Below are 25,976 nucleotides of genomic sequence, written 5' to 3'. Positions count from 1 at the left end.
GAAATTAAAACCTAAGACTATGTTTAAGTATTCTTTGATTTTTTAGAGTACATAGCGAGATATTGGGTTTTAAATTAAATTTTTAGATTAAATAGTTCGGTCTATATATATTGTTAAAGGTATGAGGGAATGTGAGAGATATATCCTTTATCCTATATGCTATTAAATTCCATTTTCGAGAATTAGTCTCCTTATTTTAAGTATTTGAGAAAAGTATATGTTTTATGTACTCTACAAAATAAAGAATAATTTAAAATAGTTCCATGGTTTTAATTTTTCTTTTAAATGTGAAAAATATTTATAAAGAAATCTAAGCATTTTTTAAATATTGGTAATAGATTTTTGAAAATATTGCACGAATTTCAAAGATTTTCGTATTTCTGTCAACTTCTGAAATACTTAGTATTCCATTAGTAATTATAAGAAGGCTATAGCCCCAAATTTAAAGTTTAAAAAATTCTATTTATGTCTCTAATGTGGTTTTTTCTTTAAAAATTCTATAATAGAATATCTCTTATATATCTTTTTTTTACAATTTACAAAGAATGACCTAAAACCCCTCTCGACCTTCTACACCTGGCATACTCACAAATAACTTATTTTATATATTTTAGCGGTTAAAACAGCACATTTGATTCATTATGGGTTCATGGGTGGCATGGAGCATATGGTACACTTGGTGTTATCCATAAAATTTGGCGGGCCACCTGCAAAACAAATGAGATATGAATTAGTTTCTGGTCGAGATTGGGGGATGGAGGTCATTTAAGTAAACTCCTATCACTGAAAAAACTGATTAGAGCCCCGCTTTGCATTTGTTTTGGTTGCTGGTCCCCGGTCTGGAGATGCTCGGCCCTGTTCCGCTTACCGTGTATGTGATTCAGGTGCTCGTTGGCCGCACTACCGTGGTGATGGCTGTACAGGTGATTGGCCATCGGAGGCACATTGTACGGCGGTGGCGGCGGCGGTGGCATGGCCAGAGATTGCTGCTGCTGTTTCTGGAGTTGCTGTTGGTGGTGCTGGCTGCGCATTTGGATGTATGCCGCTGCCGTTGGCGGTGCAGAGAGCTGAATGGTGGCTGTGGTTTGGTTCAGTGGTGGTGGGGTGGGTGTGCTGGGTGCTGTGTTCGTGTTCTGGCAGGGACTGTTCAGGTTGCGGGTCACAGCGCTGTTCGAGATTTGTTGCAGCAGTCGGCAGTCGGCCACCGTGTACACCGGCGAGGTAATCTCGTAATCTCGGGCACTTGACGCCATTGGCTGCTGTTGGTACTGTGGATGATGCTGGTGGTGGTGAAGCTGCTGCTGCTGATGCACATAGCCACTGTCGCATGACGATATGGAACCTGTTGGGTGGTGTGAAAGTAGCGTAAAGAAGAGTTTTTGTCTCAAGTGGCGGCCATTAAATGGGTTTCCTTTTTTGGGAATCATTCAACAGCGCCCCGAGCTACGTGGCATGGTGTGTGCTTGTTGTTGTTGTTTGTGTGTATGTGTGTGTGTGTGAGTAACCCGACCACCAAACCGACTCCCAACCAACCACCAAGTGTTTATTTCAAATGCAAGCAAGTCTAAAGCAGTCTTCCCAAATGCCTCTAAGCATGACATTCGAGCTAAAGCTACTGTCTATGGGCCTAAAGATCAGAGGGTACTAGGATTAGGAATGTGCTCGCGAGGATTGGTGCAAATCATAGCTACAGATAGCGGGCACACCCATTTTAGTAGCATCTAGAAGCATCTTAACACAACAACCACTCACCGGATGTTACGGATTTGCGCAATGGTAGCTCCCGAAATGTAGTCACACTACTGCTCTCCAGGGAGAGGTCAACCGACGGCAGGGGTGGCGGTGGGGCAGGAGTATCCGAGTGGGAGCGCTCATGGATGGCGCGAGTGGGCATAATGTTGCCTGGAAGAATCAAGAAACCCATTAAAGATAAGAACAATCCCCTATAGAGTTTCAGAAAAAGAAGCTACCTGCTGATGCTAGACGGCGATGGGAGCAGGGACTCGGCGTAGGAGTGCACTGAGAATTGGCCACTGCAGCGGCTGCCGGTGAGGTAGCCATTACGCTGGGCACTCCCGCCGGCGTACTGAAGCCATGGGCCGCGTGCATGTGGTGGAGTGGGGGGATGACGCCGGGCAGGGCTGATCCGTGGCGCGGCACAAACGGCTGGTGGGGGCGAATCTTGGAGGACTCCGACAGGGAGAGCATCTTCTTCACGGCCTGGGGCGAGGCGGTGCCAAACTTGGGCCCGTTGTTGTGCAGCTGGCGCCGCTGATGGTCGCTGGTGGAGCTGGTCGAACTGGTGGTGGAGAGGGTGGGCGAACTGGGGTGCCTCTTGCGCAGGGAGAGCGACGAGTTGGGAGCCGAGCTGGAGCTGGTCTGTGAGTATATGCTTAGTTGATCGCCAGCGTTGAGGCTGGAGCTGGCGCCTCCACCGCCGCCGGAGCTACTGCCACCAATGCCACTGGAATTTCCGACGCTGCGGTGGGAGGTGCTGCCGTGGGAGATGCTGCCCGAGTAGGTGGAGCCGTGCGGTGGCTCGCACTCCAGCGAGAACTTGTGCAGAAGGTCCTCGTCGCTAAGTATTTTCAGGCTGTTGAGGTACGCCTTCACCCGGCGCACCATCTGGGCCTCCTCGAACATCTTCTTGGGATTCGGGGCGGCCGCAGACTTCTTGCGGCGCTTTATCGTCGCCTGGCCAGCGTTGGCGGCGATCACCGCTCCGGCGGCAGCGTTGCTCTGCGAAGCGGACATCTGATTCAGAGAGAAGAGGGCGTTCGAGGGCGACTGGCCCTTGAGCTCCAGGATCGCCAGCAGGTCGTAGGGGGAGCTGCACATGTGGGTGAGCAGGCGCACCTCCTTGGCCAGCATCCGGAGCTTTTCAAAGTTGATGAGGCCATCGACTCTCGTGTCATTGCCCAGGTGGATGAAGGTGAGATCCTTCTTGACAATCGGATAGAACGGGATGATGGGGTGCTGGGCCAACAGTTCGGCGGACACCAGTTGCCGGTACTTGCTCATGTTGCGCGAGGGATCCATCAGGTCCTGCAGATCGTTGAAGAGGCGCAGATACTTGGATGGCAGCTTCTCCCAGGTGAGTCGCAGTCTGGAAACGGCGCCATGGCCCAGGCCAGAGATGATGGCGAACATGGAGTTGAAGTTGCGACAGTCCTTGCAGTGGCGGGCTATTTTGATGAACTGCTTCACAATCTTCATGCGCCGGACGATGTTGTGCTCGGTGCAGATCTCGCTCACCACCCAGAACATTTCCCGGTTGACCAGCTCCGCGAACTTGCTCAGCATCGGTACTCCGTAGCGGGAGCGCAGCTCGAACAGCTCGTCAATGTACTCGGTGGACTCTATCTGACGGAAGTTGGCAAAGTCCTGCAGCGTCAGCTGGATGGCCAGCTCGTAGGCGTTCAGGTGCAGGAAGTGGACGCCGGATTCGCGCACCAACTCCAGCGCCAGCTCGTCCGGCACCAGGGGCTCCGTGCTGTCGTTCAGCTTGAGGTAATACCGGGACGCAAAGCTGATGCGTTCCGCGAGGTTCTGCAGCTGGTCGGGAAGTCGTCGCTGCTTCACCATCCCTCCCTCGCCCACGCTCACCTCGCAGAGCGAAAAGTTGGAGCTGGGATCGTGGATACCGAACTCCTGCAGCGTCAGCATCACCACCTCGTGGGCCGTGGTCTCCTTGTAGATCAGCACGTACTTGCACGTCTGGTCCGACTTGTAGACCTTGAGCACGTGCTCTGGGTAGTCGGGCAAAAGGTGGGATTGCGTCGAGTTGGTGGTGAGGGTGCTAGCCGCCGACGGCCGATGCAGGTGGGCGCCCAGATAATTGGCCTGCAGCGTTGCGCCCACGGCTCCCGACTCGCTGTTGGCGTCGTAGTTCAGACTGGTCAGATCCGGATTGGATTGGGACTGGTAGAGCCGTCCACTGCCCGCGGAGCCGTTGCTCGAGGGCTGCGTGGAGCTGACCGAGCCGCCAGATTGGAGCTTTGACTTTGGCTCGTTGAGCAGGGCGTCGGAGGAGTCGTTCAGACTGCCCACATGGTGCTGTTGCTTGTTCAGGAGGTTCATCTTGGCCAGCGCCTTTTGCAGCCGACGCTTGGGCGCCAGGGTCATGAAACCCCCCTTGGTGTCCTGCTGATCTGAGGGCATGTTGCTCCCGGCTCCCTTCTTGGCCGAGCTACTGTTGACGCTTTGAAGAAGTTGCTGCATGAAGTTGGAGGCCATGTTGCCGCCGCTCACCGGCGGAGTCTGGGGCGGCGCACAGTCTGGCTGATCGAGCAACATGTCCACCGAGCTAAGCCGCACCATGTGAGCCCTGTTGCTGGCCGCGACGCTGGCCAGCTCATCCGTGGTGCTGTCCGACCGGCCGTGCAGCTTGGCGATGTCGTTGGCGCATATGCGGCGCGGACTCCGTAAACTCTTGAAGCTGCCACTTCCGGCGGAGAGTCCACCAGATCCAGCCGATCCGCCACCATGCTCCAGAGCCTGCATTATTTCCTTGAAGCCGAGCAGGTTGCTCTTCACGCTGATGCTCAAATGGGTGGTGCCGGTGATAATCTCGAGGGCACGTTTGCTCGTCACGTGGTCCAGCGACTGGCCGTTGACCTCGTGGATCTGGTCACCGCGCTTGAGACCCACGTCCTGGGCCTTGGATCCCGCCTCCACGTGCGAGATGTAGATGCCCACAGACGCGTTTCCGGTGGCTGCTGCCACGCTGCGGAGTTCATAGCCGCCGACTATTTGGAAGTTGAGGGGCTCGTCCCGGGAAGAGCGGGTCAGGGTGCAGCTGCGCATCCGTGCCTTGGCCGCGCAGGCGATGTGTAGGAGCCGCAGTTGGCTCAGTAGCTTCTTGCGCTCCAGCAGCGTCTCGAACACCTCCAAGAACTCCATCATCTCGTGATCCGCCTCGAAGTCCGTAAAGTGATTGTTCACCCAGAGCAGGACGACGCGAGTGACTCGATCCCGCAGCTCCTGGGTCTTGTGCGCATCCGCCTGCTCCAAGTCGAACCAGTGCAGCAGCTTGCTGCTCACCTCCTGCGGGTTGTGGATGAATATGCGATGCGTCAGTAGAAAGTCCTCGACGTAGGTGGGATCTGTCATAGAATTCTCCTCCACCAATTGCTGCAGCAGCCGTTCCGGCGTGCCCCTGATGACTACGTGCCCACGCCTTGTGTTCAGATTGGCAGATGCTCCAGTAGCTGTTCCAGCACCACCAGCGGAGTCGGCTCCACAGCTTCGCAGCTCCGTGACCATCACCACGCGACCATCCTCGTCCTCGTGCCGCCGCGTGTTCTCCTCGCCTTGGTGCTGGATGCGGTAGTAGTCGGTCTGGGTGATGCACACGAACTGGCAGTCGTCGCATTTGGTTCGCATGACGCCCCTGTGGTAAAGCTTGTCCATGGTGGGGAGTATCCCAAAGCAATCGCCCATCTGCAGCTCCTCGCGGCTGCCATTGGCGTGCTCGATCTCCACGGCTCCGTTGATCAGCACCGACCAGGAATCCAACTCCTCGCCGTCCGACATCACCACCGTTCCGGACTTGTCCACCACAGCGAACACCATCACCGAGCAGAGGGCCCTCCGCACGGCCAGGGTAATGTTGGTGAAGGCCTTCAAGCCCTGCGTGAATTCCAATAGCACCTCGACATCCTCTTCACTCCGTTCTGCGGGGTCCTTCTCCAGACAGTCGCGTACTGCATCCCGCACGGTTAAGCTCTGAAATAGTATGTATTTTTAGGATGTTGGTGTCAAGGTCATGGTTTCCACTTACATCCATGCTCTCCGCCAGATCCTCCTCATCGGAATCCACCACCGATTCCACCAGGCCGGAGAGATCTATCTCCTCCGCCTCCAGCGACGATGCGTAGTTTGAGGCCATTGTATCGCTACCACTGTACGCCGAACTGGTGTCACTAGAATGGGAGCCCCTGTTGCATTTTTGGTGCAGTTCCGGCCGGTTTATTGCTGACGTGTTGCTGCTGCTCACCACCGCTCCTGTGCTGTTTGTGCTTGAGGGTGGATACTGTTCTCGTAGAGGGGAATTTTAAATTATTATTATTGTTTAAATCATAATAGAGATCGCGAGGCACTTACATGTCTGATATGGTGATATGAATCCATGAGGTATTAATTCTACTGTCTTCTACGGCACGCTAGCCGCCATCCACGAGATGTGATATGCAATGAGATTATTAATTGACTGAAAATAAAGCAAAACAAATGAGTTCTGATTACAATTTTATTTAATCAATGTTTATTATAGGTTCCTGGTTCTATAATGCAAGCCCTTATAGGACACTGTGTAGCAGAGAATTTAAAATTAGATTTATTTTTTAATAAGAAGTGAAACTCTAATTAAAATAGAGCTTGTCTTTCAAATAATATAATTTTTAAAACAAAAAATATTATCCTTTTGTGCTTTTTCATAATCATACGCTTCTATAGCCTATGTATTATATACAGAAAGTCTCCTATAGACCACAAAGGGTAACAAAAATAACCCTTTTTTTTGTAAAAGATACCCATCTTTAAACGAACAATAGTGAAATTTTAGGTTAAAATAAAGCCACTGTGAGAAGATATTGGTCAATTTTTTTTATTTTTTTACGATGTTTGCTTTTGTTGTTGGTTTGCCCCCCTCCGACTAGCTAGCAGCTCTGTTTAATTTTCCGCAACAACAAAAAAAACAATGCTGCCAATAAATTAAACGAAACAAAAACAAGCAGAGAGCGAGCCACAGAAATTCTCATGCAATTGAGATACAGATACATCTGAGATAGTGTGTGTGGTGTGTGGGAGCAAAGCTGCTACTGTACGTGTGAGGTGGCGTTTAAGAGTATATAAGTATATGTGTGTGTGTGTGGTGTCTGAGAGGGCGACACAGAAAATAATAACACAAAAACGAAAATTGTAGGCGACGACTTCCGCTCGCTGGATAAGCCATTTACAATAAGACCATTGCAAAATCAAAGTATAATAAATAAAAGGCACTTTAAAGCACACCACCACCACACACGCACACACAATGGCCTAGCATGGACACCAGCATTTACACGGACAAGAATATGGGCGTGATTGTACAGTCCAATGGTTTCGTTGGGCCCACGGCATCCGTTCGTTCGTGCGTCCGTCCCTATATCGGAGCACTTGCTAATTATACGCACAGTTTTTATAGCCGAGCAACGCAGGTTTTACATTGTTCCTCCTCCTACTGCTATTGCTACTGGTACTGCTTTCGCCGCTGCCCTTTTAGTTGCGTACGCTTTGCATAAAGAAATTCAAGCGGCGCTTGTATGTATTGGTTGCGCATTGTTGGAATTCGTTTCACTCACACTCGCGCATCTTGGCGAAGAAAGTGCCTGCCGAACGAGGTTCTACACGATTTCGGCCAATTGAATGCGGATTTTAATTGCTTAAATGCACGCTTTATTATTGGTTTTTATTTCGAGACGCTATTTTAAAACGAAAAAATGCACTTTGAATAGGACTATCTAGAGGTGGAATGCACGTAGGGTTGTTGACAATATATCGATATATCGATACTCTTTCCTACATTATTGTTAGGGGTGGAAGAAAAACACTTGTTGATAAGACATAAAATATCGATATTTCATATTTCTATCGAAATGCGGAATTTATTTAAAAAATAATATATAGTTAATGATATTTTTTGGAATATACAATTTTACTTGAGGGATTTTCATTATTTTGATTGTGCCTATTAATACCAAAACTTAACTATTGAATATTTTATCCATAGCTATTAAATATTTTGCAATGGGCCGCCATCTTTTAGAAGTATGGCGCCAAAAGTAAAATTTTTGAAAATATTTCATCTAAAAACAGAATTTTCCAAAATTCGCTATTTTATCATATTTTCGGGAAATGGAACTACAAAGTTCAGCATTAAAAATGTTTTAAACATTCAGCGACATTTTCAATAAAGTCTACCCATTTTTAGAAGCACATTTATAAACGTACTCGAAGCTCGATTGAAATAATAAATCATTTTTGCATTAGTAAAAACCCCTAATCCGTATACCCACAAAGAAGCCGTCTTACAAACACAAACAAATGTTTATTGAAAGTAGTGAGCCTCACGGGACCTGAATCACACGCCTAAAGAAAAAAAGGGCTCAGGATGTGTCCCAATTTAAATAAGCCAATGCAAAGGCAAACGACGTAAATGCATGTTTGCGCCCTTTTTGATGACCTTTGTGGGGTATGGGGCAGAAGTGGATGGGCTGTTACCAACCACATAAGAAGGAAACGCAATGACTTTCAGACGAGGATTGCGTAGACTTTTCGAGGGGAGCGAACGCTTAAGGGGTGGCTGTTGGCACGTGGCGGAAAAAACCCACACAGCTAGTCACCGAATGGCAAGAAAAATAATAAACATAAAAAGAACAAATCCTCAAGACGCCTGGGGACGGCTTGGGAGTACTGGTCTTGGATTTGGGTCTCACCCTTACCATCATGTGCATCGGCAACATTACAGTTTTTACAGTCTTTTTTTTTATTCATAGTTGGGTTTTTTTGGGGAGGTGTTTTTATAATAAAAAAACAATTGACAATTTCGATGTATCTAGTTTTTAAGACCTTGGTTTCTAATCTCTTGGCTGGCAACTAAACTCCCAAAACCTTAAAATATTCGAAAGTTTTTTTAATTGACTCATGCGTACATTGTATAAACAAGCTCCAAGGTTTATGTCAAAATTTTTGTTTTTCCAACCAAACGTAAATCTCTGGGCGCATATGCTGCAGGCATCCTTTCTTCCGGGACTTCTCTGCTCCTTCGCCATCCTCCTTCTTAATTTTCTGGTAGCTGCTGGCAGTTTGCTCTTTTCGCCCGACTTTTTGTTTGTCCACAATAAAATCAAAGATTGCGTCTGGGATTTTGATTTCGCAGACCTTAAAGGGGAACCAAGTAAAGTAATCATCGGAAGCCCCCGGGAGATCCCAAACATGGTGTGGGCGCCTGGGATCTGCTCCACATATAAACTTATTGATTTAGATTGCACGTTGAACTTAAAGCTTTCCCGAATGTGTAACATGGAGCGGCAAATATGTGGATTAGCTCTCGTTACTCATTTTACTGCCGCCGCATTTTCCAATTAGCGGGAAAAACAAAAAAGGAAATCAAATCCCATCCTAGCTTTTGCAAAAGCTTCCTTAAACCGCACAAATAATTACATATATAGTACGAAAAACACAGCAGGATGGCTGAAGACGGAGAAGCCGTACATATCTGCAGCTTCCGGCGGAGGATTAGGTGCATATGTGCGTGCGTGTGGCTGTTCCTTTGTGCGGATGTCAAATAGGCTCCAATAACTAGTGGATACTAAAGTAAAAGTTGTCTGGCGTTGAACTTGGGTATTGTTTGGATTTATAATGACTTCTTTCAACAATTGGAAAATTGGGGCTGGGGCCCATATTGTGCTTCCATGCATTTTCGTAGAAGTCCTCCAGAAATTTGCTCAAAAAATCCAAAAACAAAAAATTTAAGATTTTAATGCTAGAAAGATCCAAATGGATAGATGTAAAAATTTTTTAAGGTATTCCGCTCAATAATCGGATGAGTATTGGCAAAGATATAGCCATCGCTGTGGGCCATATTGCGACCCCATGCATTTTTGCAGATTCTTGAAGGGGACCCTCCAGAAATTTTCACAAAAAATTTAAAAAAATAATTTGTATCCAGATTTTGATGCAAATGAATAGCAAATCGATGTACAAATCGTTTAAGGTACTCCGCTCAAGAATCGGATGAGTATTGGCAAAGATATAGCCATCGCTGTGGGCCATATTGTGACCCCATGCATTTTTGCAGGTTCTTGAAGGGGACCCTCACGAAATTTTCACAAAAAATCTAAAAAATAATTTGTTTCTAGATTTAGATGCAAATGGATAGGAAAAAGATGTACAAATCGTTTAAGGTATTCCGCTCAAGAATCGGAAGAATATTGGCAAAGATATAGCCATCGCTGTGGTCCATGTAGTGGCCCCATGCATTTTTGCAGATTTTTGAAGGGGACCCTACAGAAATTGTCACAAAAAATTTAAAAAATAATTTGTTTCTAGATTTTGATGCAGATAGATAGAGAATCGATGTACAAATCGTTTAAGGTATTCCGCTCAAGAATCGGATGAGTAATGGCAAAGATATAACCATCGCTGTGGGCCATATTGTGGCTCCATGCATTTTTGTAGATTTTTGAAGGGGACCCTCCAGAAATTTTCACAAAAAATTTTAAAAATAATTTGTTTCTAGATTTTGATGCAAATGGATAGGAAAAAGATGTACAAATCGTTTAAGGTATTCCGCTCAAGAATCGGATGAATATTGGCAAAGATATAGCCATCGCTGTGGGCCATGTAGTGGCCCCATGCATTTTTGCAGATTTTTGAAGGGGACCCTCCAGAAATTTTCACAAAAAATCTAAAAAATAATTTGTTTCTAGATTTAGATGAAAATGGATAGGAAATCGATGTACAAATCGTTTAAGGTGTTCCGCTCAAGAATCGGATGAGTAATGGTAAAGATATAGCCATCGCTGTGGGCCATATTGTGGCACCAAGCATTTTTGCAGATTTTTGAAGGGGACCCACCAGAAATTTTTACAAAAAATTTTAAAAATAATTTGTTTCTAGATTTTGATGCATATGTTCGATTTGAATCGACGTTTAAATCGGTTAAGGTATTCCGTATAAGGATTGGATTTGAAAAGTTGGTATTAGAAGAGATATGGATATCTCAAGTTGTATTATTCTTTATTTTGTATAAGTCATTACCTTGCTTGGTACAAAGTTTTCTATATAAAATTTTACCCGTTTCCAAGGATCCCTTAAATCATTTCCATTATATTTAAAATATTCCACATTGTTTCTGCTTAGCTCACCGCTCCATTAAGCACCAGATTTTTATTTTATGTTCTTTATTTCAAGGGGAGTGGTCCTTGGCAAGAAGGGTGACTGAGCCAGGAACAAAACCTGTTGGCCAGAGAAGGGATTTGTCGAGCAGGTCTCAGCTGTGGTCTTGCACTCGAAGGCTCAAAGTCTCATTTCGTTTTCGGGCTTAGACTGCTACATAATCCCCAGGCCCACCCCATAAAATGAAGATTCGAGTGAAGTTACATGCGGCTGTGTGTATTTATTTTTGCACCTTAATTCTTACTTACATTTTTCACTTAAATGTATTCATAATTAGTCGCTGTCAATTTTACTTCATAATTCTAAGAATTCGGAAAAATTAATATGTTGTGCCTCAAATTTCAAGATTTGACATTCAAGAAAAAGGAATTACGGATATATTTATTTACATTCAAACCCATCCAACTAAGTCTAGCAACTGTAAGGGTATACGAGTTGCGGTGTTTTCCAAACAGTATTTATTTTCCAATTACTTTATTTTACATTTTTGTGATTAATTACTAGTTTTTCAAACTTTATATAGCTGGTAAACAATATGACGTTTTAATCTTCAAACTTTAATCTAAGCCTATGCGATAGAACTTAATTTTAATGAATAAAGCATACATATATTATTATATGAGAATCTACTTCTTTAAATTACTGAGCTGCCTTAATTTAAGCTTTCGTTCTTAAATTTTTTATACATTTATAGTTCTGTTTTTTACAGCGAAACCATTTTAAAGCGTTTAAGAGAATGCAAAAATAATATTCTTTCTGATTTTTCAGATGATTGATAGCAGCAGAAGGCACAAGATACATTGAAACGAAAAAAGAGGCATTTTTGATATGAGTCTAATTGACTTGTTCATAGGTTTTATTTTTAACTAAATGATTGAGGTTATCCTAGGATGGGTTTTCGTATATAAAGCATTTTTATGATAAATTAAAATTTCTTTTTTTAGTATTTATTGTCGAAATTATACGCAGGTTTTAATTATATTTCATATTCAAAGAGCCCCAACACCAAAATTAGATTTTGGGTTGAGATAGATTGTCATTTGGAAATGGGGAGAGGCTTAGGCAAATGTACCTTATTTTTGTAATTTACATTAAAATATTTAAAGCAAAAACTATTAGATTGGGAGGTGGAGAGTGATAGGTACATTCATATGTATAATCTTTTCTTTGTATTTTTTTTATAAATTCTATTCGTTAGTTTTGAGTTGACAGTTGGGATATGTTTTTTTTTAAAGCCCGTCTTAAAAAGGACTTCCAACTCCGTTTGCAAAATCTTTGTTGCTAAATGAATACTTCAGCGTTTAAATTTTTTTATATAAACTGTAATGCTATTTTAAATATTACCTAAAATACCTACGATTACCGATTTATCAAATAAGCTGCTACACTAAAAGATGTTTCTGGTGGCATTTCATTAAGCAAAAATATAATTATCCTGTTTCTCCAATTTTGTGAAAATTAAGTTGAAATACTTCCTTTTCCTTTAAATGTATATAATATTCTAATGACTTTCTTCAATCCTTGCTCTTGCTATTAAAAGCATTAGAGTCCCAATATTTTCTTTATAATACTATTACCATACCTTCTTGTAAATTATTTTTTGCACGTGACTTTGAGAACCTAAAAATTTGATTAAAATTTAATATGAAAGATCGTGAGTGTTGGGCTTAAACCCCAAATTCTTTCGTTGCAAAAACATATGTATCTCCCGGAAACTGGGCCGACTTGACTCGTTCCGCTGCCAGCACTCGCACATAAGGTCATAAATTTCCCGAGGACAGTTGGCGGGCATGTGTAAAAGTTCCTGAAAAATGGAAGGTTTAGCTTTTGTCATATTTTCGTATTTTTTATGAGATCTTCTTACATGCATTTTGTCGTTCTCGTAGATGTGACCAATATTTTCAATAACATTTTTGTCCGACATGTGCTCGTATGGCTGCTCCCTGGCGAATGTCAATATTTCCCATAAGGTAACGGCGAAGGACCAAACATCTGACTTCGTTGTAAATTTTTCCTTTAAAATGGGAAATTTTGATGAAAAAATTATTAACTTTTTGTTTAGTTTTAATGGCTAAAATAGCCTTACCTTTATGACACTTTCCCAGGCCATCCAGCGAATTGGCAAGGGTTGGGATTGTCTGCCATTTTTGGCTTCAAACTGACAATAATCCGATGCGTAGGCCGACCGATATATCACAGTTCCAATGGAGCATACTTTGACACTTAGTTCTGAGCCAATAATGCAGCTTCTACAAAGGACACATCCAGAAATATTAATAAATCATAGCAAGAAGTCTAATGAACAAATCTAATGAAATCATTGGCCTAGAGCTGAATCCGTAAAGATTTCATTGAAGATTTAAGAGATAAATTTGAACATTTTGACAAAATACGTGTATTTATAAATCCCTTGGATATCTCTAGGCTTAAGGCTTTTCATTTAAATATCAGTCTTAGTCGTAGAAATTAAGCGCAAGCATCTTTGATTAGGAACCTAAAACTGGCTTAAAAATTCCCCCATGAATTGCCCCTTCAAAAGTACTTATGCAAGGTTATTAAACGTACATTTTAATGAATTGCCACTGACGTGTGCCTCTTTGTAATAATACTTATCGATTATGTCGCACCGCTTATTCAGAATTTAATTAATTTGAATAGAGCTGACAAATGGGCATTTGTACAAATTTCACCCAAACACCCATTCCCCCACGAAAAGAACGCGGAAAACTGAGACAAACACCGCCTGGAGACTTGCGCAACAATTTCACATGTCAACGAATACATAAATGAAGCGGGGGCTCTGCCATCTGCCATCTAAAATGTGATCAGGTGGAATGTAATGGACGTCGTTTAAAGGTAACGTCGTTGCTACTGCTATTGCCGATAGAGGTCACTGGAGTGTGGGGTGCCGTGGAGTGTCGTCGGTCCAGGGGCGTGCATTTAACCCCTGCATGCATGCATTTAACCCCTGACATCGCGACATGTGTAAATAAAATAGGAATGGAATGGTTCTCTCCTCCTCGGTTCAGTTCAGTTTGGTTCGATTTTGATAGCCAGCATCCGCAGCCAAAATCGCAGAATCTCCGGCTTAAGCTTCCCTTGGACATACTCCTTCCATCCTCCCGCCCCCAGAGCTCCACCCGTCCATCCCTCCAGCCGTTGTCGTTGCCATGACACTGTCACATCATCCGAAATACCCTTGTGCTATCGAAGCAGGAAATAATGTTCAACCAGGCGGAAGTAGTTGCTATAGCAAAGCGTACTGATTGACTTTGGGAATGCACTTGGGCGAACTCGCCCACTCCCAGGATCCGATGGAAATTGGAATTTAAGGTCGTCATAATTATGATTGCGAATTATACGCACTGGAAATGGAGTTAGTTTGACACAAATAGCTTTTCTATTTTTAGTCAATACACGTTGGTCCAATAAAAATGCCCTAGACATCTCAAGAGAGTCTATCAAAAGTTGGCAGAATAATTTGATGAAACTCACTTAAAAATTCATTTTAAAATACAATGACCTCGGCGTTTAATCTCCAAATCGGTACTGTCCTTCACATTTCTGAGTATTGAGAAGAGAAACAAGTTGGCCATAATTGCAATCTTTTTTCGCTTTTGTTGTACGATGGTTTTTAATTAAAAATTGCACGGAGTAAGAGGTCTTTAAAAAGGTAGGATGTTGTTGCGGCCATTAATGTTGATTTTATGCAAATGGCAATTTATTGAAAATGGTCGGGGTCTAAGGGTGAGTGTGTGATTGGTAGGATATTAAAATAAATGAAAATTTCCCCCATAATGTCTCTGTGATATGCCATAAACAATTACAATTTCATGAATTATATATGGTTCAAATATGTACACCGGAGAACATTTAATTAATATTTTTTCCATAGATGATGTCGATTTTTTTCCGTGTCAGCCGTACTCGATCTTTCAAGTACAAATGTCTGTGAAATTGAAAATGTAAACAGAGGCGTGGAAAAACTAATTTAATTATTAACTAGCTACCGGCTATAAATCATAGATGAATAGGTGATTTCTTAACAAAGGATCACATTACTTGACCACGGGGCTAAAGGTCAATATTGATTGTAAATCAACGCACACTCCTGAACCATTGTGATCCTGTCTGGATCTTTAATATTCAGCAGGGGATTAAATTTATTTAAGCTTGTCTTTGACGCCAACACACACACCCTTCATTGTATTTGAGACGCCTGTCATACTGTGAGTATTATTGGCGGGATACTCGAATGAGCTTGGTTTTCATATTGCGACCACATTAAATTACCCAAACGAAACGGAGGCGAAAATGACGGACACCGTCTTCTGACGGCGGGCATATGGCAGGAATAGAACAATGGGTCAGTCCAACCTTAGCGACAACTAAATCCAATTATAAGCGTTTCAGGGGAACGCATGTGGAGCTGTCAGGATATGCAGAAACGCTTCATGTGGAACACGTGCGCGAAACGAATTTTTCAAGGGGTGGTGGGTGTGGTGGTGGTGGGTGTTGGGCTGCGGCTATGGGCTTTTGGTTGTGGGTGGTGCATGGGTGGTGGTAGGATGTTTGGCTTCTTTTGGCTTGAATGGATAGACGGATCGACAGGCGGATTGCATGCCGCCCGCAGGGCCTTGCATTAAGGTCTCCTTTTCAATTGCACAGCCCGCCCGTAAAGGGGCAGCGTGAAACAACCCTTACGAATGCATTGCAGATATCCTTTGTGCCAGGCCTATTACAAGAAAAACAAAACGACAAAAAAAATTTTGTAATTAAACGTAATCCGCTCAATTTGAAACGCACATAGTGGCATTTTCGCTTTTCTGTTGCTTTCCAACGCTTTCCCGAAAGCTTATGGTAATTTTGGGCAATAACTTTTCGTATTCATTTTTGAAATTTGTCCTGCGAGTACGCCGGAAAGAACTTTATTAAATAATTTGATATATTTTACACGGACGCGTCGCCAATCCTTTAATTGTAATACGGCTTGCAGTGGACTTATTAATCCAGAACCAAGAAGTCTCATGGAGTCTGTGGAGTAAACTTTGTAGGTCTTTTGACAAAGGCAGCTTAGCACTCCCATATCTTTATAGGCACAAGCTGGAAGCTCTATAACTTTGTCGTCAAAGCAATCTGCGTGTTGCCAGGGGCACTTACTAAGAACGGCCTGGAGGTGGCCGGACTAAGATGATTGATTAGGCTTTCACTTAAATTGCAAGAGTGGCTGATCAAATCATCTGCGTCACCCAGCCAGTTGACTTCTTAAAGGGAAGAGAATGCCTTAATTTCGACCATATTTCAGAGGATGTCTAGCACTTGTTGTTGAGTGCAAATCCAACCTCACTCAGCTCAGCTGTCATGGAGGCTTCAAGTTGGTCCGAGTTTTATGCATGGGATGCGAGTGATAATCAAAAGTTTTCTGCCTGTTTGCCGCCATACGTCGAGGTCGGAGGACTCCACAGCCTGCTGCCAACGACCCAGACAAATCTATTAGTTCATTACTCTCTTGGCAGCAAAAAAGAACAAACATTAGCGTCTAATTCCCTCTTGCAACAAATTCATTAACTGCCACATAATCCAGCAAATTTTTCAGCACTTAAATTTGGACATGACCTAAAACTTTTTCCTTTTATATTTTTTTTTTTTGTTTTTTTGCCTACTTGTGGGAGCCTCGAAATCCCTAAATTGTCACAAAACTTTTCCCGCCACACAAAAGCAGACAAAAAAAAGAAGAAGGAAAACTGAAACAGGCAGAAAAAACTTTTCCAACAGATAAAAGTATAGAGCGCGAGTGAAAAGGACAGTGGGCGAAAATTACAAACATTTTCAATTATCAGGCCAAACAAGGAGCTTTTGATGTATTGTCTGGGCAGTCATTATAACATTACCGTCATATAATTAGAGCCTGATGATTTTTCATTAAGTTAAAATAACCTTGCCGCTGAGTGGTCCCGATTGCGTCTGATAAACGACTGAAGGTGCGCTATTGTGGTCCCTCAAGTAAGCTCCCGGTTACCTGGTTACCAGCACATTTTTCAAAGGCCAAGACAAAGGGTTAGAACAAAATGAAGTCCATTTTTTAATAACAGCAAGCCCCGGGCTATACAACATATTTATTAGTGGCACCTTTTCACGGCTGCTCAGTCTTTGTTTCTCGAATATTTTTCAAGTGTCAGTCTCAACGGTTTCCTAATGAAAACTAAGTTATGCTTAACCCAGAAATATGAGAAGTATTTTTATTCTTGGCCCGGGATGCTAAGCCTCTTTCAGTTTTTGTTAGTTTGACTGCCCTTTTCTTGGGGACATTTAAATTAATTAATCACATTAAAAGTTTTTTTGGCCTCGGTTTCGTTTGCGTGGGGAAAATTGTCAAAGAAAATGATTAGATCAAAGATATGGCTTTTAAATAATGATGCTAAATGTTTTGCGCTCAATTATGCTTCGCTGGTTGCTAATGGATGCCAGGGGATGAATCCAAACTGGGGACAAACTATACGATATATTTTGATAAGTCAACATTATTAAAACGAAATTATTCCACGGAGGCAGTTGATATTTAGCGATGTAAATAAATCATTAAGGATAAAAGGCAGACAGTTTCAAAACTTTTGGTAGCCGTTTTTTCCGTAAAATATTTCTGTTAGCGACCAGGAATTATTTTACTTTTTAAAGGATTTTTTTCAAAAGTCTACAAAAGCTTTTGTAGACTCAGATTCCTTTTTATATAACACTTCTGCTTCAATTAACGATAATGTTATAAATTATACGAATGAGTCTTTCACATTTAACTTTCTGACAGCTTGATGCGGGTTCGCTGTAGCAGCCAAATGGCTAATTGACACTTGGATTGGCCCTGGGACAGGTAGACAACCATCTTTATTCCGCTTTCCATATTTTATTTAAAATCGATGTTTGTTGTTTTCTTGCAGTCTGTGAAGGGGTAGACAGTAAGAGATAAACAGGCAAAAACAATAGGAGTATATAAGATATAATATAACCATCAAGCGCCAAAAAGCAGACAACAGAAATATAAAGAAATGGAGTACTATTTCCTGTCTAGTTCCATTTCCGTTCAAGAACACATTTTAACTTATCTGGTTTAATAATTTCAAAACTATATCCCTTAAATCTTGGATGTGTTAAGTCCCATAACTATAAATTCTACATACTATATGTGGGTTGAAATCCTACTGCAATCATCTGAGTAATACTCCGACAAGCCCTTACAACACCCACTACAAAATGGCACACTAAACACAATAAAAACTAACGAAGCTGGCAAAATTTACACAAAATAAATTTTGCTTTAAATGTTATGATGCTTATCATATGAAAGGTGAGGGGGCGTAGGGGCGGGAAAAGTGCGGGCGTTGCTTTGGCTGCATTTTCCTGTTGGTTCTAGTTGATTTAATTAAATGCATTTGAATGCGAATGCCTGGGAATGCGTAGCGTCGGCTTTCAAAACCATCACCAATGCGGTTTTCTCATATACACAAACACTAGAACACCCACGCACACACACACTGAAACATATCAGTATCCTTTGGCAGTGTGCGTGCAGTATGAGGATGTGTGTGCAGTTAGTTGTAACTAAAACGGAAATGGAGAGCTTATGTTGCTGACAGCGCCCTCTGGTGTTATTTTATGGCAAAATATGTGAAGTCATCTAAAGCTAACACAGGGGTACGGGGTTTACGAGAAAGAGTTTTCATAATAGGACCCACCCGAACTACACACACCCACACACAACCTGGGAATCCAGTGCGGCTCAAAAAGCTGCGGGCTAAATTTAATCAAAAAGTGCATACTCCGCATGCAGGAGGTAGGGCTTGGAGCCATGTAGGCTTCAAGTCAATTAAAACCCATCTCCTGTAAGCCCGTACTCAGTAAGCCTGTATTACCTATTTAAAGGATATAGGCTATGGGACAATAGCACTTCGGTAATCCTATTCGGCAATTAAAAGGGTTTAAAGGACTAATTATGTATAAGGCTTTTGGTTACAATATCTTATAAAAGTATATCCTTGAATTACATAAAATATAAACAAAACCTAATATGTCTAAAACATGACTGGTAAATGAACTCAACTAAAAATTAAATTAGAAGAAAACCAAAGTCTAAAATAATCATTTGAAACATAAGTTATTATTAAGCCACCTGCCATCGCAGATACAATTCCTCATATCCTTCGAAAGCTTTTGCAAGCTCCAGTGACCAAAATTGTATTCTGCAGCTGACATTATTATTACCAGTCGAAAACAAAGACTTATGGCAACAACGATGACATGAATATAGAATATTTGAAATTTAATTGACCCTTCAGCAGCATTCTCTGAGGAGCACAATGCCAGCTTTCGTTCTGACCGTGACTGTAAAGGACATTTGAGGGCAGCCTGGCATAGCTAATTGAATGCATAATTTATAATTAAGTACGTAAGCTACTTTAATATTTATGTCTGTAAATGCAGAGAAAACCCAGGCCAGACTATAGCGGGTGGCACTACGCCATCATCTAGCCTTGGCAGCCCGGGAGCTTCAGTTTGTCCATTATCGACCATCACTTGTGCCAACTGCAATAAAAGTCAATTATTCATGAATTTTCAATAACTCGAGTCGAAAATAGAAAAGTTTCTTCTTTTTAGTCCGTCGTTGGTCATTTTTTTTTCGTCCTGTCCGGCAGCCTAAGCTTGGGAGAAACTTTTTAATAGTATGTAAATATGCCTCAAAGAATGACAGGGTAGTCGGGACGCAGCAGGATGCTGGAGGTATCGACTGGTGTTAACTAAGGACATAAAATATTATGCCAAACAATATGAAAAGGAAATTACTGGAGCGGCAATGAGCAAGCCAAAGATAGTAAAGAGAAAAGAGGACAGACGATGGACCAAGGACGACAAGGCTAACGAGTTCTCCTTCAAAATCAACGAATGTGCTAGCCAGGCATAGTTATAATGGTGAATAATTAACAGTTATTAATAATGGCAAAAGCAGCTGGCACTAATGCCATCGAAAGCAGCTTACAAAATGTATAGCATGCTTTTTGGGGACACCGTGCGAATCGGTCCACCAGGAATATTCGGACCGAGAGTCTGCCATTTGGCCGGCCGGCCACTCATAATTTTTGCAAAACATTTGTGAGGTTTTTGATTTAAAATGCAACGCCAATAATAATAAAAATAAATCACTCCCCCATTTTTGTTCGTTAGTTAGCGAAATGCCACAAAGTTTACTCGTACTCGGTGCTCAAGCGAGGCGGAAACTTTTTTGTTTGCCGACTCCTGTTTAATAATTTAATTTTATTTATGGCGACGTCAACAAAATGTCACTCAGGCAACTTAAAGTTTTTGCCAAAATGTATTTAAATAATTTAATTCTTGTTTGGGGGTAACCAGAAGCCAATTTATCTTTATTAGGTTAATGAAAATTTTAATATTGTTTTTGATTTTTGCTAAAATCTAAATGCATATAAAAATAAATGTACTGGTTGATAAAATTTAATACAGCATAGTAAGAGTAATAAATGGGGACTCTGTGAAAGCCATAAAATCCTTATGCTTTGAATATTAAGTTTAAAATTGTTACCAACTCTCTTTGACATAAATTTTGAATAAAAATATACCCACATACCCCAGAAGCACCTGTTACTAAAATTTCCGGCGTGACATACTTCACAAGGCTTCTAACAAACTCCAAACCTCATTAAAATGTTTCATTTCATTGCAAAAATAAAAACTGCAGGTGAAATATAATCACCACACAGAAAAGCCAGCGAGGCCGCCATATAAAAATATATTTGGAATTTTTCGTGATGCTCGTATTGATGCCGCTGGCTCAGCCTGAATGGGCTTAGTTTGCTGGATTCGGAGTGTAGGAAATGGCTCTGTTTTCACACTCCTCTGGAGCACCGGGAACGCGACAAAGTAGAGTTGTATTTTCCGGCTGTGCTGCTTTCGCCGGACGGAGTGAAGAATTTCTAAAGCATTCGTATTGTGAATCAATTGAGATGCGCCTGGCTGACTGACTGTGTCTGTCTCGACGACAGGGGCCTACTCGCCCGGTTCATTCAACTTTTAATCTATGGCAGCTTCTTTCCTCGGGGATTTCAAACGTTTTTTTTATCGTGGGAATACTCCCACTGTTTTTGTGCAATCACATGTAATAGGGAGAGGAAAATCCCTAGAAACGACGTCTGAATTTTTAAAGTTCAAGCTTTGTAAACAAGAGGGCTTTTAAATAATTACAGCTACTAGAAACCTTAGGGGTTCTTGAGACTTCAGGAGAAAGATCTTAAAATATTAACGCAATGATTTATTAAATATGTAATGTTCGAGTCTCTAGCTTGGTCTCTACTTGGCACAATTTAGCAATCCCCATATTCATGTATTTCGTGTTTCCGTGCCAATCGAGAAAAACCACTCGTTCCAGTCCCGATACCCAGGATGAATCATGTCGAACTCCTCCTCATCATCCAGATCAAGATCGTCGTACATATTTTCGCTATACATGATGGGCCGAACTCCGAGTTTTATGGCCAATTTGTAGATTAAAAACGTAAACAAGCTGATAATCCAGCCACACACGGCTCCAAAGGCAATACACGTGGCCGTCTTGATCATCAAACCGAAGTCATTGTGCAGATGATAATTGAAAATGACCAACTGCTTCTGCAAATACTCCTGATAGTCCATTTTACACAAAGAATTTTAAAGAACAGAATGTTTTGTTCCGAAATTTGTGAATATTTTTAAATTTTTTGTATGACAGATCTTAATCTCTGTCATAGCCTTGAAAGGCAAATCATTTCCATCATCACAGGGCATCGACGAACTTGTCAAGGAAGCACCAGAAAAGAACAAAATGATTCTCAACCCAATCGAGGCCGTGTGTGTCTATGTGGTACAGCCCATTATTGATCTACTGGCATATCTTCAGAATGATGTGCATTATGTGGCGTATCTCGGTGGCCTTGCAGTCCTTGGAATGTGCCTGGGACTCCTCTTCAGTATAATTACTGTTCTTTGGTACAGGTCCTTACACCCCGAAGAATTTGCCAAAGTTGAAAAGGGCGAATAATGTCCGTTGCAATTAAAACAGAATTGTTAATGTGTTCTGAAGCTATGCACTGGAAAAAATTATTGGTTTATTGGAATTATAAAAGAAGGTTCTCTGTAATAAAAATATGTCTTTTATTTTTAAGAAAAGGTAGGAAAGGTAGCGATTGACCATTTTTAGTTTACAGATTATCGAATACGGAACTCATTTTTATGTAAAAGATAGGATATGCTTTTCGCTGATAAAGTTTTGTCATCATAAGGTTTGATTTTTATTCCTTAATTCATAAACCAAAACCGTCTGGACAAGTACTCTAAACAGGCGTCTGTACCATTAGTTTCCCCAACACCTCCAAAATCCCCAGTGGTCTTTACTAATCAAATCATTTATTTATTTCTTCGAGTGTGTAGTATGCACAATTTCTGAAAAGCAGTGGAAAATGCAGAATGGGGCGGTGGAATGCCAGCCCAGACATCGGCTTACCAACCACATTTGTCATTTAAGCTCAGCCAAATGTAATATGAAAATCGGCATGAGGGGGAAAATGTCAACGTGCACGTGCACTTGCAGTCGCAGGTTATTGGCTGTGTGGTTCAGAGGTCGGGTGGTGGGTGGGTGGGTTTGGTTGGCTTGTGTGTGTGTGTGTCTGGGTGGTGCTGGGTACTGGTGTTGGTGGCTTGGTGGTTTTTTGGTGTGTGTTGTGGAATTTCCTGTCAAGCTAATTTCCTTTGGGTGCTGCTGTTTGGTCGGGATGTGTGCTCCGAGTTGGCAGCCCATTGAATCAATTCACCTGCATGCATAAAATATTTTCGATGGGGGCTGGGGGAGAGGGGCAGAAAAAAAAGGGAAACTTTTTACACACAAACATACTTGGGTAGTTTATGGTGTATGTAAAATATTTCAAACATTGCATATTTTATAGTTTATTGACTGCAGTTTACCGGTCCTCAGTAGCTCCCCCACCAGGTAGTCATCAAGTTATGAAGTTGCTACCACAGGCCCAGGCTTTCTGGCATCCTCGCGACACAAAATGAGCGCCATGTAAGCATTCCTCATGGGATGCCCCGCGATGTATACCCACCAAAGTTACAGACACACCTATATATGTATGGACACATATATTCCATTTGCCATTTACCACCTTGACTTGTTTACAAATTGTCGCAGAAACCGGTGGAATAACGTGTCGCTACGTTTGGGAATTATTTTGTATTTTATGTATACACCCACGGTATAAAATGAAAGAGTAACAGTCCCCCGACATGGCCAAACCCGAAATATTTATACACTTTTATAAAAAAAGATAATTTTTGTTTCTCTATAATACCAAATATAATCCAAGTTCTGTTTTACCAAGGTGTGCTTTAAAATTAGTGTATATTACTCATGTATTCCTGGGTTGTGTGCGTCCTTTGGGGTCAAGCTATTAGAATTTATGGGTTTAAAAATATGTTGTCAAGCGCCGGACAAGGCTTCTGGGAAACCGGAATTGGCACTGTACACGGCGCTTTGAATTTTCACATCCTTTCACAGGGTATTATAATTGGGTCCGACAGTCTAAGGGAGAGGGGACACGTACCAATCTAAATATTATATTTTCGGGAGTTACAAACTCATTTTCGGGTCAGTGATCTGAAGTGAAATGTTTGCCAGAGAAAATAATTCAGTTTTCTGTTGACTAAGCACATGCCATTGATTATGATTTTTGCTTTTCATATATTCGGATGTGTCACAAGTATAAAATTGGTACAGTGAGGACCTCTATTTAACTTTAACTTATTTGTACGGGAGCTATCTAGACACTTTCATTTAAAAATTGTTGAAATGTTTAAAGAAGTGTGATGGCCACCCTTGTTCCAAGCACTTACCTGGATGCCAGATCCCGATGAACGAAGTTCATGTGCTCCAAATGCTTCATGCCCGATGCAATTTGTGTGGCAATGTAGACTAAACAGCCATAGCTGGATACCGAAGCGAGGGCGGAGGAAATGAAGTGGCAGCGTCAAATAAGAATTTGAAAAGTTTTCGCATGGGACAAAGTCGCCAAAGTTGATGGTGGGTTGGGGCCAAGTTAACGAAGTTTTAACATCCGTTTTGGGGTATGTCGTTGGGTTGCAAGTCGTTGGTCGTGGAGCGTTGGTCGTTGGGCGTTGGGGCGGATGGGTGTAATCATTGAACACGAGGCCGGAAGTGTAGCGTCGGCAAATGGTGTCGGTACAGGATGCCCGATAAAAACGCACGCGATAACGCACCAAAGTGTAAAAAAAAGAAACACACACAAAATTAAGGAGATGCCAAAGGAGGAAGCCAGTCTACGCCATTTACTTCAAAAGTCCTTACCTGAGAGTCTTGTTGGCCGTCAGGCCGGACGTCTCGGCCACGTGCTCCTGCAGGAACTGGTTCAAGTCGCCCAGGCAGTGTGAGTAGTCCTGCACCATGCAGATGGGCTCGTCCTTAAGACAGGCTCCTACCAGTCTAGCCACATTGGGATCACTGAGCTGGGCCAGCTGCTTGGCCCTGCCTCGGAACTCCTGGATCAGAAGATCACTGACCCCGGGTCGCAGGGTGGACACAGCTACCAGGGTGGCGCTGCAATGAGGTTAGATTTAAGATGCCATTAAGTAAGCCATTTTTCAGTTCTAAAAACCGACAATATCTCCCCTTAATCCAATTCTATTTATTCATAAATACATGTATGTATGTCTTTGAAAGCTGCCATTCCTTTAGATTCATTCAATAAAATCCTCAATTGGAATCCATCAGGAAACAATAACCCAGTAGTTGGGAAAAAGTTCTGCTTCTGACACATTTTAATACGCTGTTTCACGTAACAAACCCATTGCCTGCTTGTTTTAATTGTTTTGCGGTAAGAAAGCCACAAAATCTAATACGGTTTCGTAATATTCCCCTGGCAGGCTCTGTGCCATCGCCAGGACGATGGGCCGTGAGGTGGTGATGGGCGGAATAGTGGGCGGATGAGGTGAGATCAAGAATTGGCTGCAAATACCATCAGGCTATTCCCTGGGCCCAGACCACACATATGCAAAATAATTAATATACATGCACTTGTGCAGACAGCTTTCGATAGGAAATAGAAAATTTCATGGAAGACAATTTCAATGGCCGGTCCCCCAAGGATACTGATAGAATATTCATGGGCAGTTGGAGCCGAAGCCATCAGACGACAGCTGGAGTTTATTATAATGAGCTTCAGTCCAACAAGATGGGCTAAGATTAAAAAAATATATACGATTTACGAGTATCGGGTATTAAAGTTGAAATCGTAGGACTTCTGAGGGGTTTGGGGGATAATGTGTATCGTAGTACTGTGTGGTGTGGATGTTACTTACTCCAAAACGTTGGTTTCGCACAAATGCAGCTCTCCAAATTCGCCAAAGCCCAGCTTCTCGACAATAACCAGCGACTGACGTGGAAACTCTTGCACTTGGCAATTGGCCTGCTCTTCGTTAATATCCTCTGAATTAGCACTCATTTCCAAATTGTAATGATGCGGTTTGCTTCCTAATCCCATGCCCATACCCATACCCATGCCCATGCCGGTGACTCCACCCAATCCCACGGTAGTACCCCCTGCGGTGGGCGTGGTCGCCACTGTAGTCAAGGAGCTGAGGCTCAGCGACCCGCTGCTTTGGGATCCCGGCACTGGCATGGACATTGGTTTGTTGTAAATTGGCGTGGCTGCATAATATTTCTCGGGCGGCGGGGGCCCTGGGGAGGGTGCCCGGTACTGTGGCGCACTGAGGGGGTTTCGCGTCCTCGCGTTGCCACCAGCAACAATCGTTTCTGCCACAAACCCTGCCCCTGGCCCCGTTCCCGGCGCTGTCCCAGCTGCCGACCCAGCGGAGGAGGAGTTGGGCAGGAGCTGCTGCATATGAGGCACCGCATAGTCCTGACATACAATGTCCGGCACATCTGTGGACGAGAATGAAGGAATGCGATGTTAAAAGCGAGTTAATTT

The 25,976-nt window shown here is 42.8% G+C and overlaps 5 protein-coding genes across 11 annotated transcripts in view; 1 reads left to right on the top strand and 4 right to left on the bottom strand.

The window, feature by feature from the left end:
* Window positions 1–592: 592 nt before the first annotated feature.
* PDZ-GEF (PDZ domain-containing guanine nucleotide exchange factor) lies at window positions 593–7,535 on the bottom strand. Of its 4 annotated transcripts, none has more exons than XM_017241541.3 (7): window positions 7,176–7,535; window positions 6,106–6,211; window positions 5,783–6,034; window positions 1,971–5,727; window positions 1,753–1,902; window positions 869–1,342; window positions 593–707 (listed from the first exon to the last, which is right to left on the bottom strand). In XM_017241541.3, the coding sequence occupies exons 2-7, from the start codon at window positions 6,130–6,132 to the stop codon at window positions 640–642; spliced, it is 4,728 nt and encodes a 1,575-aa protein (XP_017097030.3). In that variant the 5' UTR covers window positions 6,133–6,211; window positions 7,176–7,535; the 3' UTR covers window positions 593–639. The 4 variants fall into 4 exon arrangements, with proteins under 4 accessions (XP_017097030.3, XP_017097031.3, XP_017097033.2 ...); XM_017241542.3 differs by having other exon boundaries at window positions 7,344–7,535; XM_017241544.3 differs by lacking the exon at window positions 869–1,342.
* Window positions 7,536–11,136: 3,601 nt separating this feature from the next.
* The window catches only part of Ddr (discoidin domain-containing receptor 2), a 45,556-nt gene continuing 30,716 nt past the window's right edge, over window positions 11,137–25,976 (bottom strand). For 3 of the 4 annotated variants that reach the window (XM_017241656.3, XM_070277600.1, XM_070277601.1), the window contains 6 exons: window positions 25,348–25,930; window positions 24,338–24,586; window positions 23,866–23,958; window positions 13,028–13,190; window positions 12,806–12,955; window positions 11,137–12,745 (listed from right to left, as the gene is read on the bottom strand). In XM_017241656.3, the coding sequence (XP_017097145.3) occupies window positions 12,581–12,745; window positions 12,806–12,955; window positions 13,028–13,190; window positions 23,866–23,958; window positions 24,338–24,586; window positions 25,348–25,930 (1,403 nt within the window). In that variant the 3' untranslated portion in view covers window positions 11,137–12,580. Of the gene's footprint in view, window positions 12,746–12,805; window positions 12,956–13,027; window positions 13,191–23,553; window positions 23,630–23,865; window positions 23,959–24,337; window positions 24,587–25,347; window positions 25,931–25,976 lie in introns of those variants that run through there. The other variant, XM_017241657.3, reaches the window with a different exon arrangement.
* On the bottom strand, window positions 21,229–21,633 carry LOC108125454 (uncharacterized). Its single transcript, XM_017241661.3, has one exon. The coding sequence runs from the start codon at window positions 21,631–21,633 to the stop codon at window positions 21,322–21,324; it is 312 nt and encodes a 103-aa protein (XP_017097150.2). The 3' UTR covers window positions 21,229–21,321.
* On the top strand, window positions 21,803–22,128 carry LOC108125455 (uncharacterized). Its single transcript, XM_017241663.3, has one exon. The coding sequence runs from the start codon at window positions 21,803–21,805 to the stop codon at window positions 22,016–22,018; it is 216 nt and encodes a 71-aa protein (XP_017097152.1). The 3' UTR covers window positions 22,019–22,128.
* The window catches only part of LOC108125396 (uncharacterized), a 91,336-nt gene continuing 91,280 nt past the window's right edge, over window positions 25,921–25,976 (bottom strand). Inside the window, exon 12 of the transcript XR_011442154.1 lies at window positions 25,921–25,930. The gene's annotated coding sequence lies outside the window, so the exon portion shown is untranslated. The remainder of the gene's footprint in view (window positions 25,931–25,976) is intronic.

This window comes from Drosophila bipectinata, chromosome 2L (assembly GCF_030179905.1).
Source record: "Drosophila bipectinata strain 14024-0381.07 chromosome 2L, DbipHiC1v2, whole genome shotgun sequence".
NCBI lineage: Eukaryota > Metazoa > Arthropoda > Insecta > Diptera > Drosophilidae > Drosophila > Drosophila bipectinata.
The sequence above is the reverse complement of the archived record's forward strand: the minus strand, read 5'-3'. Positions and strand labels throughout refer to the sequence as shown.

Excerpts from the sequence above, each read along its gene's own strand:
- LOC108125454 (XM_017241661.3), bottom strand. The coding sequence starts at position 21,633 with ATGGACTATCAGGAGTATTTGCAGAAGCAGTTGGTCATTTTCAATTAT.
- PDZ-GEF (XM_017241541.3), bottom strand. The coding sequence starts at position 6,132 with ATGGATTCATATCACCATATCAGACAT. Across the intron at positions 5,728-5,782 it reads ATCTGGCGGAGAGCATGGAT|AGCTTAACCGTGCGGGATGC; the intron begins GTAAGTGGAAAC and ends ATACTATTTCAG. Across the intron at positions 708-868 it reads GCACCTGAATCACATACACG|GTGGCCCGCCAAATTTTATG; the intron begins GTAAGCGGAACA and ends TTTGTTTTGCAG.
- LOC108125455 (XM_017241663.3), top strand. The coding sequence starts at position 21,803 with ATGATTCTCAACCCAATCGAGGCCGTGTGTGTCTATGTGGTACAGCCC.